Genomic DNA, 22,258 nt, shown 5'->3' on the forward strand with positions numbered 1-22,258 from the left:
CTTCCCCTGAGGACTGGTGTATTTTTTCTTCACGGAAAAATGCAAATTATATAACTGATCAGGTTCCCTTTTTTGTTTTGGCTGCTTTGTCACAGGGGCAGCTCAACTTCAGAAATCAGGTGGGATCCTATGACCTACACACCTGAATTTTAATTAACTTCCCTACCTGGTCTTTGTCTTGTATTCTCATTTATATTTTCCCAGATGCTGATTTATTTTATTTTATTTTTTATAAATTATTGTATTTTTTCATATACTGTAATCTTCTTATAAGCTGCCTCAAAGTCTTTGCTGAATGAGGTGATGTAACTCAATAGTTAACCACTGTCTCCATACTGTATACCCTTGCATACCTTCCAATAATTGATGCAGTGTTTCCTCTGCCTACACTGTTCTTAGTTCTTTTATCCTCCTGACATACTCCTATATATCTCTGGACACCTAGCTCAAATGTTACCTCTTTTGTGAACCTTTTCTGACCACCGCCATCTACCTAGCATTTCCCCTCACCATACCTCGGCTAAAACATACTTATTTAGAAGTTTCTGTTATGACACTTGCAACATTATAGTGTAGTGATATTTACTTTGTTGCCTCTGTCACTGCAACTGGAACTTGAGGGCAAGGATTGTGCCATGCCCATGTTGGGATCCCCTATATCTAGCTCAATAGATCTTCAATGAATGGATGGATAAATAAAAGAACAAATGAATAAAATGAAAAGAAGGCCTTTGAGCTGTTGTCAGTGAAGAGCCAGCTCATATTTGAGAATATGTTGGATTAGGGAGAGAGTGTGGAAGTTCTAAAAGTATTGGAGTCACTACGAGGATAGGAAACTTTGTCTTTTTTGTTCATTGCTTTCTCCCCGGTGCTTCTCACAGTACCTTTATGCCGGCAGGCTTCAGTGAACATTTCTTGTATGAATGAATGAATAAGCAAATAGTTTGACTCAGCTCCTTCTCCTAATAGTTTCCATGGGGAGTCTTTTCTTTTTTAATGATTGTTCCTATTACTGTGCATTTACTTATTCCAGCTAGTTAAGGTCATGAAATTCTTATCTTAAAGATCCTCTGGCCCTTGAGCTTCATGTACTCTTCCAAAGGCTTTAAATAGTTTAAAATATTTCCACGAGAAAACAGCTCCACAGCATTTACCTACACAGACTGTGATGTCGAGCGCCTCACTATCTTGTATTTCGTGGTGTCTTCCCTGGGAGATAGGACCTTGTTCTTTGCGGGGACCTCAATACATAGTCTCTATTATGTTGACCATCTCCTGTTTGTCCTTCTGTGGCCCAGTTAATCTTGTTGTTGCCAGTACTCAAGTCAAAATCATGATGTGCTTGTTCCCAAAGAAAAATATGACAATACATAGATCATATAAACTCATACATTTTTGTTGAAGTAAAGTACTTCTGTAATATCAAGATAAATAACTAAAACATTTTTAACCTTTTCAGCTATACAATATAAAACTCATTCATATTCATAAAAGCAGGGTCCCAATTATGTCCAAACCAAATGATGATGCCTCTGTCTTTTTTTTTTTTGAAAGGATGACCTGGCACAACAGCTAACTGCCAGCTGTTGTGTTACTATGGGAGCTTGATGGCATGGAGGAGATTTAAATGAGTATCTCCAGGTGTAGATATGCTCCATGGTGAATCTTGAGAGTACCATCAGTAGCTTGAATTCAGGTTTGTTTTGAAGAGACATTAATTTTATCTGGTATATATAATGTTTACATATTATTGGCTCTTGTAACATATATACTATGATGATGAACAGTGCTCTCCTTTCTCAGGATCGCAACTTTTTGCCACTAAAAGCATACTCTATTTGTGGCAGATATTAAAAATAATACAAATCATAGGCCAGGCCTTCCTGAGGAGCTTGCAGAACAGTGGTCTGTCATTATCATACAAACTCCTTCTTTCTTTCTGTTCCCATCAGAGTTGGCCTGTTGGGTCCAGTGATAACTGCCTCCTAAGAATGAGAAGGGCTTTGCTCTGAGAATAAGGTCCATGAGTCCATATTTTCCAATATCTTTCATTATGGAGCAGACACAATCAATACAGTGGGGATATCATAATGAGGAACTCTTCTCTTTTTGGACTTCACAGGGTCCACACTTGGCTGCTATGGATATTTTAATTGAGGGGAAAATAAAGGAAGCAGCAGGCAGTATTCAACAAGTAGCCCTTAATGGGTCCATCCTTGGATTCATCTGGAATGACTGGGGCAGAACGATGCTCTTTAACCAGAGGGCCTGACTCTATTGAGCTCCACTAACATTAGTCTTATTTGACCCTCTTGCAGGAAAGACAGCTGCCAGCCAGAGGGGACCTCCTGATCTGCCATCATTATGGATTAACTTTATTGAACCACAGCAGTACAAAACACCATGTTAGTTGAAAGGGAACTCCACACCAACCTCAGAGATAGCCTGTTTCTACTCACTACTCAATGAATATAATAACTATGCCAGACATTGCCTTCATAACAAGTGTGTGTCCAAGAGACTCAGCATCCATGACAGTATAGATTAGAGGTCTCTGGGGGAAGTGAAGGAAGCTTACATTATCACTTGTTTTTCATCAATGTCAAAAGACTTCTCTACTGTCACAGACAGGCCAGATGAGACAGGACAAAGAAAAGTCTGCTGGCTCAGTAGGAAACCTCCTGAGGAACATAAAAGTAGCTGAATTACTGAGCCTGATGGGTGACTTCAGGCAACAGCTCCATGAGGCTTATTTGCTGCCTTTTCCATTTTAAGAAATCTTGAGGCGTGGGGAGCTGATCAGGGAGATGTTTTAACCCATTGTAAAGATGGCAGGCACTCTGTTCTCCAGACCCTGGCCAGAAGAAAGGTAGGCAGCATTGGAGTGTCATGCCACCCTTCCATTTCTGTGAAAATCCCCAACAGATTTATAAGGAACAGGCATCAGTATTGTCAGACATATACTATTCTCTTCACCTGTTGCTGTCCAGTATTTCACCAGGGAAAAATTTCACCCTTGCCTTTACTGTCCTTCACTGTTGTTAAAGGTAAAGATGAGTCATAATTCAACTTTTTGTAAGCCACATCGCACATGTGAACTTGAAACAATAATAATAATAGTTGAGTTAATTGAGGAATTACTGTGAGCCAGGCATCACTCTAAGGCTTTACATGTATTAACACATGAATCCTCATAACAACCCTATAACATAGGTGTCATTATTATCTGCATTTTACAGATGAAGAAACTGAGGCATAGAGAAGTAAAGTAACTTGTCAACAGTCACACAACTGGTTAATGACAGAGACTTGAACATAGGCATTCTGGATCTAGAACCCATGTTCAAATCTCAGTGGTAAACTGCCTTCCTAAAATAATACAGATATGAGAAAAACCAGTTCACATATAACTTAAGTGATTTTATACATAGCTTTACAAAGTATATCTCAACCTGATGTTATTGCCCCATGCACTTTAAGACAAGAAGGGAACTACTGAACTAATACCAGTATTTCTATGACCAGGTTTCCAAACAGTCAAGTAACTTTCACTGGAGCATGGTGGCAGGCAGAATCACTGAATTACAGGTCAAACATAAAACATTTCTTTACAGTCGTTAAGAAAACAAGATGTGGAGAAGGGGGCCAAAGGTAGAAATTAAAAATACTCTCAAGGTTTCAAATGTCTGGTTGGAGCTGGATGTACAGAATGCTCATTAGCATATTAGCGTTGACAGTGGCTGCATAGCATCCAAATACTTTCAATTTAAGTGGGAGCTTAGCAGCGATTTGAAGAATGTATGTTAGTACTTCCTCTACATCAGAGCACATAGTACTGCTAAGAGTAGTAATAATGATGACAGTTTATCTTGATTGGGTGCTTATTATATGGTAAGCAGTGTGCTAAGTATATTATTTAATGTCCACAGCAATCCTATGAGCTAGGACAGTATCATTATCTCCATTTTACAGATGAGAAAACTGAGGAACAGACAGGTCAAGTAACTTGCTTAAGGTAACATAGTAAGTGGCAGAGCAAGGACTCAAACCCAGGTAATCCTCTAACTTTAAGGCCTGTGTTGTTAAGCACTAAGCAAGATACTGTTATGAGGATTCAAGCCCTCTACCACACTGTTAAGAAAACTTACCACAATTTTCTAGCCTTATTATTGACCCTAGCTCAAGCTTTGGGTCTGTAATGATTGCTTGGTGGTATTTTTGTTCTCAATGCTAGGCCTTTCTTTTTCCATGTTATAGATGGGTGGCTAAGTATTGAATATTACTTTGTGAGCACAGATTTATGCTTATATATGATAATTTACAAATCATATGATATCAGTTAACATTTAGTCCCCTGGACCAGAGTGCAGATGTGGCCTCAATATTTTTCCTGGGACTTTTACACATATGGTCCAGGCTGTCATAAACTGGAAATATTTAAGTCGAATTACATTGTCTAGTCATCTGAGACTATAAGTGTTGTGACTCAGGGACACTCTACATGGAGCTATAAAACAATATATATTTCAGTTAAATTCTATTATAATCAAATAATAAAGAGGTACTAAATACAAAACTTGTTACTTCCTTAGAATGTCTATGAGAAATACATTAATAATGATTTTTGAAGTATTTTAATAGCTGCCATTTTTGAGCACCATCTATGTACCAGACATTGTGCTAAGCATGATTTAATTGTCATCCTAGGAGTTAGGCACTATTAGTCTGACTTTGTAGATGAGGACACTGAGTCTCAGAAGATACACAACTACTCGAGATGAAATAGTGAAAGAAACAGGCTTGGAAGACAAGCAGACTGAATCCAGAACCTGACATCTTAACCATTCTGCAATATTGGCTCCTACAGTAACATTCACTGATCCCAGATTGGCCCCACTAGTCATTCAAAACCTAAGGAAATCCATGGTCCAATCACTGTAGCTCTCAAAGGATGTTTGGTTGTTCATTTCAATTGTTGTTGGTCTAATGGAGAAGAATACAGTCTGGTGAACTACAACCTATGGTATGAATTACAGTTTGGCAGAGTTCTTTGCACCTGCCACATACAGAATGTAGACTCCTTTCTTTTTCTCCACCTGTTTCTTATTCACATACCTCTTTTCTTCATGTTTGGTTGCTTTTATGCTTGTTGCTTGGCTTTTGATGTAATAACATTTCTTTTTTTTTTTTATTATACTTTAAGTTCTAGGGTACATGTGCATAACGTGCAGGTTTGTTACATATGTATACTTGTGCCATGTTGGTGTGCTGCACCCATTAACTCGTCAGCACCCATCAATTCATCATTTACATCATGTATAACTCCCAATGCAATCCCTCCCCTCTCCCCCCTCCCCATGATAGGCCCCGGTGTGTGATGTTCCCCTTCCCGAGTCCAAGTGATCTCATTGTTCAGTTCCCACCTATGAGTGAGAACATGCAGTGTTTGGTTTTCTGTTCTTGTGATAGTTTGCTAAGAATGATGGTTTCCAGCGGCATCCATGTCCCTACAAAGGACACAAACTCATCCTTTTTGATGGCTGCATAGTATTCCATGGTGTATATGTGCCACATTTTCTTATCCAGTCTGTCACAGATGGACATTTGGTTGATTCCAAGTCTTTGCTATTGTGAATAGTGCCGCAATAAACATACGTGTGCATGTGTCTTTATAGCAGCATGATTTATAATCCTTTGGGTATATACTCAGTAGTGGGATGGCTGGGTCATATGGTACATCTAGTTCTAGATCCTTGAGGAATTGCCATACTGTTTTCCATAATGGTTGAACTAGTTTACAATCCCACCAACAGTGTAAAAGTGTTTCTATTTCTCCACATCCTCTCCAGCACCTGTTGTTTCCTGACTTTTTAATGATTGCCATTCTAACTGGTGTGAGATGGTATCTCATTGTGGTTTTGATTTGCATTTCTCTGATGGCCAGTGATGATGAGCATTTTTTCATGTGTCTGTTGGCTGTATGAAGGCAGAAATAAAGATGTTCTTTGAAACCAATGAGAACAAAGATACAACATACCAGAATCTCTGGGACACATTTAAAGCAGTGTGTAGAGGGAAATTTATAGCACTAAATGCCCACAAGAGAAAGCAGGAAAGATCTAAAATTGACACTCTAACATCACAATTAAAAGAACTAGAGTGGCAAGAGCAAACACATTCAAAAGCTAGCAGAAGGCAAGAAATAACTAAGATCAGAGCAGAACTGAAGGAGATAGAGACACAAAAAACCCTCCAAAAAATCAATGAATCCAGGAGTTGGTTTTTTGAAAAGATCAACAAAATTGACAGACCGCTAGCTAGACTAATAAAGAAGAAAAGAGAGAGGAATCAAATAGACGCAATAAAAAATGATAAGGGGATATCACCACTGACCCCACAGAAATACAAACTACCATCAGAGAATACTATAAACACCTCTATGAAAATAAACTAGAAAATCTAGAAGAAATGGATAATCTCCCGGACACTTACACTCTTCTAAGACTAAACCAGGAAGAAGTTGAATCCGTGAATAGACCAATAGCAGGCTCTGAAATTGAGGCAATAATTAATAGCCTACCCACCAAAAAAAGTCCAGGACCAGATAGATTCACAGCTGAATTCTACCAGAGGTACAAGGAGGAGCTGGTACCATTCCTTCTGAAACTATTCCAATCAATAGAAAAAGAGAGAATCCTCCCTAACTCATTTTATGAGGTCAACATCATCCTGATACCAAAGCCTGGCAGAGACACAACAAAAAAAGAGAATTTTAGACCAATATCCCTGATGAACATCGATGCAAAAATCCTCAATAAAATACTGGCAAACCGGATTCAGCAGCACATCAAAAAGCTTATCCACCATGATCAAGTGGGCTTCATCCCTGGATGCAATGCTGGTTCAACATTCGCAAATCAATAAACGGAATCCAGCATATAAACAGAACCAAAGACAAGAACCACATGATTATCTCAATAGATGCAGAAAAGGCTTTTGACAAAATTCAACAGCCCTTCATGCTAAAAACGCTCAATAAATTCAGTATTGATGGAACGTACCTCAAAATAATAAGAGCTATTTATGACAGACCCACAGCTAATATCATACTGAATGGGCAAAAACTGGAAAAATCCCTTTGAAAACTGGCACAAGACAGGGATGCCCTCTCTCACCACTCCTATTCAACATAGTGTTGGAAGTTCTGGCTAGGGCAATCAGGCAAGAGAAAGAAATCAAGGGTATTCAGTTAGGGAAAGAAGAAGTCAAATTGTCCCTGTTTGCAGATGACATGATTGTATATTTAGAAAACCCCATTGTCTCAGCCCAAAATCTCCTTAAGCTGATAAGCAACTTCAGCAAAGTCTCAGGATACAAAATTAATGTGCAAAAATCACAAGCATTCTTATACACCAGTAACAGACAAACAGAGAGCCAAATCAGGAATGAACTTCCATTCACAATTGCTTCAAAGAGAATAAAATACCTAGGAATCCAACTTACAAGGGTTGTAAAGGACCTCTTCAAGGAGAACTACAAACCACTGCTCAGTGAAATCAAAGAGGACACAAACAAATGTAGGAACATACCATGCTCATGGATAGGAAGAATCAATATCGTGAAAATGGCCATACTGCCCAAGGTGATTTATAGATTCAATGCCATCCCCATCAAGCTACCAATGACTTTCTTCACAGAATTGGAAAAACTGCTTTAAAGTTCATATGGAACCAAAAAAGAGCCCGCATTGCCAAGATAATCCTAAGTCAAAAGGACAAAGCTGGAGGTGTCACGCTACCTGACTTCAAACTATACTACAAGGCTACAGTAACCAAAACAGCATGGTACTGGTACCAAAACAGAGATATAGACCAATGGAACAGAACAGAGTCCTCAGAAATAATACCACACATCTACAGCCATCTGATCTTTGACAAACCTGAGAGAAACAAGAAATGGGGAAAGGATTCCCTATTTAATAAATGGTGCTGGGAAAACTGGCTAGCCATAAGTAGAAAGCTGAAACTGGATCCTTTCCTTACCCCTTATACGAAGATTAATTCAAGATGGATTAGAGACTTAAATGTTAGACCTAATACCATAAAAACCCTAGAAGAAAACCTAGGGAATACCATTCAGGACATAGGCATGGGCAAGGACTTCATGTCTAAAACACCAAAAGCAACAGCAGCAAAAGCCAAAATTGACAAATGGGATCTAATTAAACTAAAGAGCTTCTGCACAGCAAAAGAAACTACCATCAGAGTGAACAGGCAACCTACAGAATGGGAGAACATTTTTGCAATCTACTCATCTGACAAAGGGCTAATATCCAGAATCTACAAAGAACTCAAACAAATATACAAGAAAAAACAAACAACCCCATCAAAAAGTGGGGAAAGAATATGAACAGACATTTCTCAAAAGAAGACATTCATACAGCCAACATTTCTGAATTCATTATTAGTATTGCTGTCTAGCATAGCCCACCCTCATTATAACTTATAAGGATTTAAAATCTGCACTGGAATTGTGAAATAATATTTTGGGGGGTGTAGCTAACTATATAAATAAATGGCAAAGCAAAATGGCATTACTCTAAATCTGTTTATCAACTTTAATGTGCCTGTGAAGCACCTGGGGATCTTGCGAAAATGCAGCTTCTGATTCAGTAGGTCTGTGCTGGGGCCTGAGATTCTGGGATTCTAAGTGGTTCCCAGGTTATGCAGGGCACACTTTGAGTAGCAAGGTTCTAGATTGGCCTGGTCCTGTTGTGCTTTTAAGTAGAGTCACAATTAATTGAATCTGGGTAGATGAATGTTCAGGCTGTTTAAAAAGCTGCTTCAGGCTCCTTGAGATGGCAATTCCCAAATGTCTTCAAAAATTCATTGTAACGATTAATTAGCTCTCACTGTCCCGGAAGCTTTTTTGTGTCTAAACAAAACCCTTCAGGTGCTGTGATGTTCTGCTTCTCATTTTGTCTTTAGTGGAGGCGGAGTTAGTCCACCATGTCAATTCTATTACGGTTTACTTTGTTTATGTATATATGTATGTGTGTGTGTGTATTTACACACAGTTATTCAATGTTAAAAACAGTCTTTGGGCTATCCTCCACCATCTCCTTTCTCTCCTCTAGGAATCTAAGATTTTGGAGATATCTACGTCAGTTCTCTTTCTGTCTCCATGTTTATTTGCCTCCTCTATGAAATCTATAAAATTACACAAGCTTTGTAATTCCTCACCAAAATCCTCTTGCCTTGTATTTCAAAGAGCTGTTTAAAGCTTCAATGACCCTAGCCTGCATTGGATATACCCCCAGCATGTCCAAAGTGCAAAATGGAGTATACTAGTAACTACCGGCCACCCAGACTATAAAGCTCATATTACAAAAATGCACACTCTAGGCAGAATCTGGTAAATGTCAACTTCAAAATTAGTTGTGTCATACTGCTATATTTATTACCACATGGTCAATAAAAATAAGCACTTGCGAGGTGATTAAAATAACATACCAGGTAAAATTGGTTGTCCGGCAATTCCCAGCGGTGCCATTCCAAGATTATTCATTGCTGTGGCCCATGCAGTTGGATCAGACATAGGTAGTGTCATTGCAGTGGAATCCACATTCAGAGTTCTACTGTTATCGGCTGAAAAGAAATGACAAGCAAAATAATTTGTTGTGTTAAGGCTCTAGCATCTAGTTTACTTATAAACATAAATTCTGGCAAACTCTTTAGAGAAATGGCTGGAGAAATGGACAAGTGGTGAATCAGGCCTCAATGCCAGCTTTCTTACAAAGGTTAAAACAATACAGCTTGAACTGGCAGGAAGTCATGGAATTTGAAAGCAATTTACCAGATGGCATTTTAGTATAAGTGTTTGCTTCCTTCTCTCCCTTTCTTCCTTCTCTCTCTCTCGTTTTTTTTTTTCAAGCATACTCAACAGAGGAGCTTGGATGATTAAGAAGTTTCCTATTCTTCTCATAGTCTACTAGCATATGATTACTCCAGCAGCTTCTATCCAAACTACTTATGCATGTAAAGCAAGAAAAAACATCCTATGGCTTCTGTAGTTGGCAATGAAAGATGAGAATTATACTCCTGATGTAATTTCATATCTTTGAGGCAGTACTATTGAATAGAGCTGGACACATAATCAGCAGACATCAAATTAGCTGAATGACAATTTTGGGGGTTAGGGGAACAATGAGAAAAAGCAGACTAGAGACACAGTCCCTGCCCTCAAAGGTTGTACAATAAAATTGAAGATACTGATGATGATGGTGATAATTATTACCATTATCACTACCTCCACCCACTACTACCTCTGTTGAACACTTACCGTATACCAGGTAAATCACTTGGCACGCATCATTCTCATTTAACTTTCAGAACAGCCCTATGAGGTAGGGACTATTTATATCTCCATTTAATAGAAGTTTTAGAGACATTTAAGAGAAGTTTTGAAAGGTCAAATATATTGTCCAAGGTCATACAGAATGTATAATTTTTAGCCACTATGCTTTACTGTCTTCAGTTAAACAACTAGGAAACAATGAAAGACTCAAATGGTATAGATCAGAAATGTTCCTGTAGTTTATGGTATGCAGAGCTACTGTGGCCTGACTAAGCAGGAAATACTTCATGGAGAAAATAGGACTGAAAAGAATGGACCAGATTTATATAGAGCATGTCATGAGTGATGAGTAGTTATTAGATAGGTAAAGTAAAGGGGCCAGACATCCCAGGAGCAGGAATGATATAAGCAAAGACATTGAAATGGGTTTTATAAGCACGTACATGTACACAGTGTTGGGAGAGATATAGTCATGAGTCATCTGAGCACAAACGGACTTTCGTTTTGGGAAATTTTCCTCTGACTACCGATAGCCATAGAAAAAATATTTCTATGGCTTTTTTCTACCTCCCAGTACACACTTCTGCCAATTACAACCCATGAAGGCAACTCTGTTCTAATAGTAGCTTGCTAAAGTCCAAGGCAACATCAGGGCTGACCCTTGCCAGGGTTACTTATACATGTGCTCTTTTGGTCACTGATTGGTCAGAACAAGCAAATGTAAATGTTTAAAAACATTATTTCTGAAATATTAGTTTTTGTCTTTTCTGTGCTGCCTTTGCCTCCTCCCCCTTAATCCCCTCTTCACACACACACGGTGATTGATGGCACTAAGTGTTCATTAATTACAGTCAGAAGTCACATTTCAGAGCTAGTGATTTCTCCATGTGTAGGAACTTTAGTCGTCATATCCAGCTTTCAGTATTCTCTCACAAAGGCATATCCAAAGGCTAGAAATAGCCTCCTTGCAAATATTATCAAGAAAACAAACATGGGATGCTGAATATCCTTTGGGTTGAGAGTTTACATAGTGATAATTAGTCTACTTGGACTTCCAAGCCCCCAGCTAGGGGAGATTTTAGAGAATGTTATAGCTGAAAGATATCTTTAGAGATTATTGAGTCTACACCCTGATTTTCTCTGGTTGCTGGAGAATCACTCCCAGAAGAAACTGGTAGGTTTAGAAGGACTGGGACCCAATGCCAAAAATAATTTCTTGCAACAGTTTGGCTACTCATTGGTTCTGCAGTCCTGACAAATATTAAAACGAACAAACAAACAAACAAACAGGAACACTTCTCAGTGAAGGATTTTGAGGTCAAAGAATGAAAATTTATAATGTACCAACCTAGCCAAACTCTGGACTAATTAGGGGCGGGATAAGTGTTTGGGGGAAGACAATGATCTCAATTACAATTTTGAGGGAAAATACAGTATTGTTATTTTCAAAACGTATAGTAATTCACAATGTTTGTTAAAATGTTAGCAAGTAGAGTTCCTGCTATGCTTGTTTATAGGAACAGATAAGGAACATGTGTAATTAACAGCATTATTTTGCCTCAATGAATGTGGTTCTTAAAGACTTAGGAAATTTTGCTTTAAATGTCCTTCTTATCACCCTTCCATCCCCTAACGCCCATCTCCACCTGTCAAAATCCCACTCATTTTTGAAGGGCCACCTCAAATGCTACCTTGTTTGTGAAACTGAAATGGCCAGGTGGGAAGGACTCCCTGGCAGAGCCTCCCAATGACCTGCACCCTGGGGTGGAGCCTTGGAAGTTCATGTGTTTGCAGTGGGAAGGAGCCTGGCCCCTCCTCTTCCTGGGTGGAACCTGGGATTCAATCTACCAGGTGGGAAGCATACCAGCAGGGTTCTGGCCTTGCAGAGGGTCCCTGTTTCCCTTTTTTACCCCTCTTTCCCCAATAAATTCCATTTTTCTCACCTTCAAAGTGTCTGCAAGCCTAATCTCTCATGGCTGTGTGACAAGGACCTGGCTCTTAGCTGAACTAAGGAAAAAAATCCTATAACAAAACCACTTCATTGGAATTAATTACTTCTTCTGATGTGTTCTCATAGCATTTTATCTAGAATTTGATTTTCACATGTTTGCTCATTCTCTCACTCATTCCCTGCAAAGTAAACTTTTTTGAGTCTTACTATATGCCCTGCTGTTTTGCTAGTAACTAGGAATACAGAGATGAACAAAACTCATTTACTGCTCTGGAAGAATTCAAAATATAGTGAGAGGGACAGACATATAAACAATCCAATATAAATTATTATAATAAGTACTGTAATTAAACCATGAGTGGAGTGCTCTGGAACACAGAGGAGTAATTAAAGCTGCTGGAATGGGTTTGGGTATATGTGTTTCTGGTTGTGGGGTGAAGGAGGAATGCCACTGAAGCCTTCACTGGGAAAGAATCATTTGAAATGAGTCTTTAAGGAGGGACAGGATTTTCTTCCAGGTAGTGAATGGAAGACTGGGGTAAAAAGAGCATTCCAGTAACGGTACCAAAACAGAGATATAGACCAATGGAACAGAACGGAGCGCTCAGAAATAATACCACACATCTACAGCCATCTGATCTTTGATAAACCTGACAAAAACAAGAAATGGGGAAAGGATTCCCTATTTAATAAATGGTGCTGGGAAAATTGGCTAGCCATAAGTAGAAAGCTGAAACTGGATCCTTTCCTTACTCCTTATACGAAAATTAATTCAAGATGGATTAGAGACTTAAATGTTAGACCTAAAACCGTAAAAACCCTAGAAGAAAACCTAGGGAATACCATTCAGGACATAGGCATGGGCAAGGACTTCATGTCTAAAACACCAAAAGCAATAGCAACAAAAGCCAAAATTGACAAATGGGATCTAATTAAACTAAAGAGCTTCCACACAGCAAAAGAACTATCATCAGAGTGAACAGGCAACGTACAGAATGGGAGAAAATTTTTGCAATCTATTCATCTGACAAAGGGCTAATATCCAGAACCTATAAAGAACTCAATCAAATTTACAAGAAAAAAACAACCCCATCAAAAAGTGGGCAAAGGATATGAACAGACACTTCTCAAAAGAAGACATTCATACAGCCAACAGACACATGAAAAAATGCTCATCATCACTCGCCATCAGAGAAATGCAAATCAGAACCACAATGAGATACCATCTCACACCAGTTACAATGGCAATCATTAAAAAGTCAGGAAACAACAGGTGCTGGAGAGGATGTGGGGAAATAGGAACACTTTTACACTGTTGGTGGGACTGTAAACTAGTTCAACCATTGTGGAAAACAGTGTGGCGATTCCTCAAGGATCTAAAACTAGATGTACCATTTGACCCAGCCATCCCATTATTGGGGATATACCCAAAGGATTATAAATCATGCTGCTATAAAGACACATGCACATGTATGTTTATTGCAGCACTATTCACAATAGCAAAGACTTGGAATCAACCCAAATGTCTATCTGTGACAGACTGGATTAAGAAAATGTGGCACATATACACCATGGAATACTATGCAGCCATAAAAAAGGATGAGTTCGTGTCCTTTGTAGGGACATGGATACAGCTGGAAACCATCATTCTCAGCAAACTATCGCAAGAACAGAAAACCAAATACCGCATGTTCTCACTCATAGGTGGGAACTGAACAATGAGACCACTTGGACACAGGAAGGGGAACATCACACACCGGGTCCTATTGTGGGGAGGGGGTAGGGGGAAGGGATAGCATTAGGAGATATACCTAATGTAATGATGAGTTAATGGGTGCAGCACACCAACATGGCACATGTATATATATGTAATAAACCTGCACGTTGTACACATGTACCCTAGAACTTAAAGTATAATAATAATAATTAAAAAAGAGCATTCCAAGAAGCAAGAAGCACCAAGCATTTATCACTGACTGCTTTGGATTATTGATATTGTGTACATGTCTCCCTTCTGCTGGCCTGCCTGCCTCTTTTAGGTCAGGGACTGGGTTTGAGGCATTTTCTTTCCTTATTTCTTAGTTTAGTGTCTAGTGTAAAGTAGGTATTCAAGAAATATTTAAATTAATAAAGAAAATTAGTTTACATTGATTTTGGGCACAATAAGTAATCTATACAATGACACTCATTGATTATTTGCATACCTTTTCAGAATGACAAATTGTCTTAAATAGATGGCATTATTGCTACGCCAATTCTTTCTCTAGGACAGCTGAATACTTGTAGAAATTTGCTTAGTTACAACCAGGGATATATGCCCAATCACTAACTCAGTTTGATCTCATTAGCTATGATCTTTTTCCCATATCGGCATAATCATACAGAAAAGCTTGCAAAATTTTGTTTTAAAAGGGAAATCCCAGATGATCACCTCTGGCAGCAATCTGGATTCAAGGTCCACAGTAACAAAACATGTTGTGCTAAGCATCTGTTTAGAATTATCACTTAGTGGTGGAAAAGTTAAATTCTGGCCTGATCCACTTTCCAGACTAGAAATGGACATCTAGTAATTTTCCCCTGAATCCTACAATCCCTGGTAGCAGCCAAGAATATTCAGAAGGCGAGTGCTACTGGCTGTCAAGTGGTCTTCAAAATACCTACCCCAAGTCTGAAGAACATATCCTGCCATGCTGGTTTCTCCTATTCTGCTGTGTGACAAGTTCTCAAGAGGTCAGAGATTGTAGAGTGGTTGTAAGTACGTGCCTTCTAGGTAATTTGGTTGAAGATATGGCACTTTGGAATAAGCTCCATTAGCACCAAAAGAATACAAGATTTGGAAGTGATCACCTACTTCAACTTGGTATCATTTTATAACTCAAATCTCTGCCATCTGTTTATTTTTGTCTTGTTGATACATCGCTGATTAACTTGTCAATCACTGTCAAAGTTATTTGATTTTGAAGACTACACACACATACACACACACACACATAATTTCCTCTGAAACAAGGACAATATTATGTTGGTGCCATCTCTTCAACTATATTCTTTCATTAAGACAAAAACTCTCCTTCACTGATGATTTACTCTCCTACAATTCTCTTTATCATGTCCAAGCGTATATCCATTGGTTTTTATGCTTACTGTTATTTTGTTACACATTATTGTGCAAAGTTGAGAGACAGTTTTGTCAACAAACATCTATTGAAAGCCTGTTACCCACAGGAAGCAATCCTGTCTAATCATCAAGAGCATTGGTCTGGGAGTCAAATGGCTCTGGACTAGAGTCTAACTCTACTACTTAGCAACTGTAATGTGCTTATTCACTTTCTTTCTTCTCCTCTTGCCTGCCTGCCTTCTGGTCTTCCTTTCATATTTACCATACATTCACTGAACATTTTCTATGTGTCAGGCAGTATCGTAGATGTTGAGGATATTGAAGTGAGTCAAACAGACCTCATCCTTGCTCTTGTAGAACTTATACTCTAATGCAATAGACAGATATTAAAATACAAATAATTATAAAATAATTATGCATTGTAATAAGTGTTACGAGGAAATAACTGTGTTTGATGAAAAAATGGCAAGCTATTAATTAGGAAAATGAAAGCATCCACCTTATAGGTTTGTTGAAGATTAGATAACGTGGGTAAAAAATTTAGCATGTCTTCTGGCTCATATTTAGCACTCAGTAAATGGCCATAATAACATGGTAATAGTTATTGCAGTGGTGTCATCCTGGCTCACTGCAACTTCTGTCTCCTGGGTTCAAGTGATTCTCATGCCTCAGCCTCCTGAGTAGCTGGGACTATAGGCATGTGCCACCACACCCAGCTAATTTTTATACTTTTAATAGACATGGGGTTTTACCATGTTGACCCAGCTGGTCTTGAACTCCTGACCTCAAATGATCCACCTGCCTCCCCAAGTGCTGGGATTTACAGGCATGAGTTAATTAGGTGTGAGGCGAATAGTTAACATGGTAAACGATGAGGAAGTGGTCACAGACCTTGAAGGGCTCAAAGTCTACTGGGAGAACTAAGCATATACATGAATTACTAGAATACATTGTATGAATAATGAATAATTGCTCATACAATAATAATGAATAATGAATAATGAAACTGAGGCACAGAAAGTTTAAGTGATCAGCTCAACATTGCACAGCTAATAAGTGGTAGAGCAGGAATATAAGCCCAGTCAGCTCTGATGCCAATGCTCACAATGTAACTCATCATACTAAACTCTCTTCCAAAGAGTACATTTATTTTGTGTTCTCCTGGCTCATTGAAGACATTGCTATCATAGCCCTTACTACATTATATTTTTCGGGTATTCTTCCATGTCTGTCTCTCCCCAGAAAGCTTATTCCTCCCTGTTATTCCTAGTGCCTAGACACAGTGTCTGACATAGAAAAGATGTTCAACAAGCTATTTTAAACAAATACATGAGGAAATATAAGAGTATACAAAAGAGTCCTCCACAGATATTCTTTCCAGAAGCAGGTGTCAAGCTATTCAGAACAAGATACTACTCCATCATTGTACTGTGATAAAATCTCTTTTGGAGGGTTTCTTTTGAGGGCTGAGTGTTAAACAAAAATTTCAAATGGAAAAAGAAAGGAAGATAAAATGGTGACAATTTGAAGTATTATAATCCTTACATGCTGATAATATAAAAAATTCACAATTACAGACATACAAACTTCAAGGAAGATAAATCTGGGGATGGGAAGATAGCATCACTGAGAAATTCTTCACTTATGAGAAGGCACTCAAATTTCTTAGAGAATTTAAGGTAATTAAATTATTAAAATAAAAGTCCATGTAGCAGTCATATTTGTTAATTCCTTGAGGCCACGGGACATAAACCTCATTTATTTTTGTATCCTTTACTGTGACTAGCTCAAAGTAGGTGCCAATAAGTGTGTTTTTAAATAAGAGAACTCTACAAGACCTCAGCAACTGTACAAAGTGTGGCTTTCCTCCATAGCCTATTTCATAGACCCACAGCCATCTAAAATCTCTTTGCATTGTGTGGTCCTGAACTGTCAACTTGGCTCTCTAGCCATTTTTGCAGGAAGAAGATAGCAGTCTCAGCTGGGCGCAGTAGCTCATGCCTGAAAATCCCAGCACTTTGGGAGGTAGGTGGATCATTTGAGGTCAGGAGTTCAAGACCAGCTGGGTCAACATGGTAAAACCCCATGTCTACTAAAAATATAAAAATTAGCTGGGTGTGGTGGCACATGCCTATAGTCCCAGCTACTCAGCAGGCTGAGGCACGAGAATCACTTGAACCCAGGAGACGGAAGTTGCAGTGAGCCGAGATCACACCACTGCATTCCAGCCTGGGTGACACAGTGAGACTCTGTCTCGAAAAAAAGAAAGAAAGAAAAGAAAGAAAGAAACAAAGAAAAGAAAGAAAGGAAGGAAGGAAGGAAGGAAGGAAGGAGAGAGAAAGAGAGAGATAAATAAATAAATAAATAAATAAACAAACAAATAGTGGTCTAAAGGTGGGTGGGACATGGGACATTAGGCCTTCAGAATGCACTAGGACTCAGATAAATGATGAATAATAGTTTTATTTTTAATACTTTAAGTTCTGGGATACATGTACAAAACATGCAGGTTTGTTATATAGGTATACACGTGCCATGGTGGTTTGCTGCACCCATCAACCTGTCATCTACATTAGGTATTTCTCCTAATGCTATCCCTCTCCTAGCCCCCGACCCCCTGACAGGCCCTGGTGTGGGATGTCCCCCTCCCTGTGTCCATGTGTTCTCATTGTTCAACTCCCACTTATGAGTGGGTACATATGGTATTTGGTTTTCTTAATAGTTTTAATGATAGCAATTATAATAAGACTAATAAGAGTTAACAGTTATATATGCTTACTATGCACCTCACACTGTTCTAGGCACTTTATGTATATTAATTTAAAACTCACAACAATCCTGTGAAGTAGGTCCTTTCATTATCCCCATTTTACTGATGAGGTAATAGGAATGGAGAAGTTAAGCAAGTTATCCATAGTTATATAGCTAGCTTGCAGTAGAGCTGAGATTCAAACTCAGGTAGTCTGGCTCCACAATTCATGCTCTTGACCACTGTGCCCTACTAAACTAGGGGATTCATCAAATTATGTAATATTTGAGATGAGGGCTCTAGAGCTCATTATTATACAGATGGGTGCTCTCAATGTCCTCTATTGCAGTGCTAAGTTTGCCCCGCAGGGGACATTTGGCAGTATCTGGTGACATTTTTGATTGTCATACCTGGCAGCAGGTAGTTGCTACTGACATCTAGTAGAGGCTAGGGGCACTGCTAAACATCCTATAACGTATGGGGCATCCCCCTGAAAGAACCAATTATCTGGCCTAAAATGTCAGTAGTGCTGAGGTTGAGAAATCCTGCTCTACTGTAGCAATTTTTATGTGTTCTTACTGGAGAACACCTTATACTCCTGGTTTCTTCCACAATCCTTTTCCATCTATCACATGTATAGGCAACTCCAACTTCTGTAGTTTATGCCCTACCCTACTCTCTTATGCTATTGTGCAACTAAGACTAATCTGATCAAACCCTCCTCCCTGACCCCATCTCAAGAACCTATTAACGCTTTCAGCACAGTTACTTCTATGCTTCGCATCAAAGAAATGATCCTTGTCGTGGGGAGTCCAGGTACCATGGAATGCTGATGGGTTGCTGTTTGAGAATAGTCCTGGAAATAGCAGTAGGCACACCATGACAAAGGAAAGAGAAAGGAAGTTTAGAAAATGCTTGCACAAAATGTGGAAGAAAACCTCATTTCTGGCATATCACATAGGACCTTGCATACAGTAGGCACTTAAGAAGTATTTGTCGTGAAAGATTATGACCCAGGGGCAGGGTTGGGTGTCCTACCAAGGAATAACATTATGTCTTCTGTTCTCTAAGGGAAAGGAAATAGCAGAATAAATCACATTTGGGGTCTGCATTAAGCCTGGGGCTCAAGGCTTTATCTTTTGCGTGGTATTTATTGCTTATGAAGCAATATATTATGGCAGTGCAGGTGTTATTTTGACTCTCTCTTCATATTCCTTGAAAATTAACGAGCTATCATTGTTTGTGAACAATGCACTAAAGCCCGAGGGATGGGCCACAGTCCCTCCTATTGCAGACGTCAAGTGACGCCACAACTTGCATCACTGTGATGCAGGCGAGAGAACTGACAGGGGCTTTTGCAGGCTTTTGTAATACAAGGCTCCCAGATGGCTTGAGAGAGATGATGCTATTAGACAAGCAGGATGGATCAAAGAGCACTCAAGGGAATCAAGATGTCATAACTTTTTTTTCCTTGAGAAAGGACAGGGAGATAAGGGAAGGGAAGGCAAAGGGAGGCAAGGGAAGGGTCTTTTTGCTGGCCTATATATATATAGTAGGGAGTCATTTTCACATGAGTTGTGAGTATGGCAGAGTGGGAGTTGGAAGAGAGTAGCTTGATCCTCAAGGTATACAGATGAGAATCTCAGGGTAGAGGGTGCTTTCACAAACTAAACCTCATCCTGGAAGATTTATTGTTTCAGTCTATAAGCTAGAGGGTCCTGAAGACAGCCACCTCTGTATTGGAGCAGTTATCAAGATGTTCAATATTTAAATTAGATCAGTTTAAAGCCATGGAGCCAGGCCAGCCCTCCAGATGGCAGTTGCAGTGAGGGTGTGGTACAGTGAGGAAGAAGAAGGCCACAGAGTTTGGTATGTGCCTCTCCAAGGAACTCCCAGCACATACCCTACATTTATGAAGGCAACAAGGTATAGTAGAAGGAATATAAGACTGGGAGCCAGATAGATCTAAAATCCAGTCTTGGCTGTACTCCTGACTAGCTGAATGATTTTAGGCAAGTTCCACAAACTTTTTAACCTGTTTATTCACTTGTAGCTAGGGATAATGATACCTATCTTTCATATAAAAGATAATGATAATGACGTTGATTCCTAATATTGATTAAATGCTTATTATGTGCTAAACATTGTTTTAAAGCTTTGCATGTATTATTACAGTAGGTAGCTAGCCAGGCATGAGTGGGGCAGGAGAGGGCTCCCTCAACCCCACCAGGAATGTCAGGCGACTATCAGGTAGTTGTCACACTGCCTCTCTAAAATAATAATTGATCATAGCCAGTGCCAGGGAAAGGTAGTTTCCCAATAAATAAAAACACCTAAAACTGGTGATTGGCAGCATCTCAATAAGATCTCCGATATTGGTCAAGTGGGCTCAAGCATGCACATTAAGAGACAAAATGGCACAGTTTAACTGATATATGACCTTCCAGGGGCATTCCACTGGAACAGGGAAGAACACTTCAGGTAAGCATGTGTACAACTCTACTAAACACACTGAGCATGCTCACCTCCCAAGTGCTAGCAGGCAGCTTACCCTAAGGGAAGAATCAAGGGAAATGGGATGCAAGATGCTGGAAGTATGCCAGCATATAAAACCCTAGGTCCAAAGTCAAACAGGGCACTTGACCTGCAAGATATCCACTTAGCCCTCTTGCAAGTGTACTTTACTCTCTTTTCATTCCTGCTCTAAAGCTTTTTAATAAACTTTTACTACTACTAAAACTTGCCTTGGTCTCTTCTTCTGCCTTATGCCCCTCAGTCAAATTCTTTCTTCTGAGGAGGCAAGAACTGAGGTTGCTGCAGACCTGTATGGATTTGCCACAGGTAACTCGGATACTTCCACCACTGACAGTTTTATACAATATAATCCTTACAACAACTCTATGAGACAAGTGATATTTATCATTATATTCATTTATAGACAAGGAATATGAAACACAAAGAAGTTAACAAGTTGCTCAAGGCCACAGATATAGTTGATGTTGGAATTGGAATTCAAATTCAGGAAATATGGCTCTAGAGACAACATGTTTAACCACTGAGCTAGATACCATCACTAAGAATGCTGAGCCCAATATCTGACACAGAGCAAGTACCTGATCATGACTTTAACCCTACTTCCTTTATCTTTCTCTTCCCTTTTTCTGGCAAGGAAGAAATCATTCAAATGCCCTGTGCGGGATCTCTGAGCTGCAGCCAAGGGCTTCTTTGGTAATTTCAGGGTGGGCTGGCATGGGCTGAAGAATCTCAGGGATAGTACTTTTCAGTTCAAGGTTATTAGGCAAATTGAGCCAGGAGAATAGGTTAAGGTTGGACCAGGGGTTCTGGAATACCATCAGGCTCCACTGTGGGAAACTTAGAGGGCTTCCTCAGCTACTAAGAGCAGTGGCTGACTCCCCTAGAGAGGCTCTTTTGGGGCTTTTCTGGACTACAGTATGTAATTGCTAATCCCCTGGCTTCATGGACTTCTCAGGTACCTGTGAACTAATGTTACTTGGTCTAGAGTGAATGGCTGACTATGGTCCTCTAATCTAGGATTACATCATCACATTTATTTCATATTTTCTTACCTAATATTTAGGTAAAGAACACCAAAAAGCATAGATGGGCCTCAAAAAAAAAAATGCTACCTATCTCAGTTCCTTTAATATCTGCACTAATTGCCTGTTAGGTCATACAATTCTTTTCCCGGTTTTAAAACAAACACATAAATATTACTGTCAGGACCCCAGATGTTGTAGTTACTGATTTTCAACTAGAAATCTTAATATTTAAACTAATCAACTAACTGCATTTCAGGTACTGAGCATGCTCTTTAAGTTAATGGCATGGCTGCTGGTGGGGGTGGGGGTGGAGAAAGAAAAAAAATAGAAGCATAAACTTTGTTAAGTTCCCAAAGCTCTGTGGTCTGTTCTTTCCCAAGGTAAGTTGAGTAAAAGGTGACTTGGCAACACTGCTGCTATGCTCTCGGATGTCTGGCAAAGATCTCTTGGAGGAAAAAAATACCCACACCAGTCCTGGGGCTAATCCACAAGCTGTTTTGCTGTAGCCCTTGTTGCTGAAAATC

The 22,258-nt window shown here is 39.3% G+C and overlaps 1 protein-coding gene across 1 annotated transcript in view; it reads right to left on the bottom strand.

Moving 5' to 3' along the window:
- ENOX2 (ecto-NOX disulfide-thiol exchanger 2) overlaps positions 1 to 22,258 on the bottom strand; it is a 334,982-nt gene that overhangs the window by 87,201 nt on the left and 225,523 nt on the right. The window contains 1 exon segment of the mRNA XM_033201081.1: positions 9,513 to 9,647. Within this exon segment, the coding sequence (XP_033056972.1) occupies positions 9,513 to 9,609 (97 nt within the window). The 5' untranslated portion in view covers positions 9,610 to 9,647.

Source organism: Trachypithecus francoisi, unplaced genomic scaffold, assembly GCF_009764315.1.
Source record: "Trachypithecus francoisi isolate TF-2019V2 unplaced genomic scaffold, Tfra_2.0 Lachesis_group6, whole genome shotgun sequence".
Lineage (NCBI taxonomy): Eukaryota > Metazoa > Chordata > Mammalia > Primates > Cercopithecidae > Trachypithecus > Trachypithecus francoisi.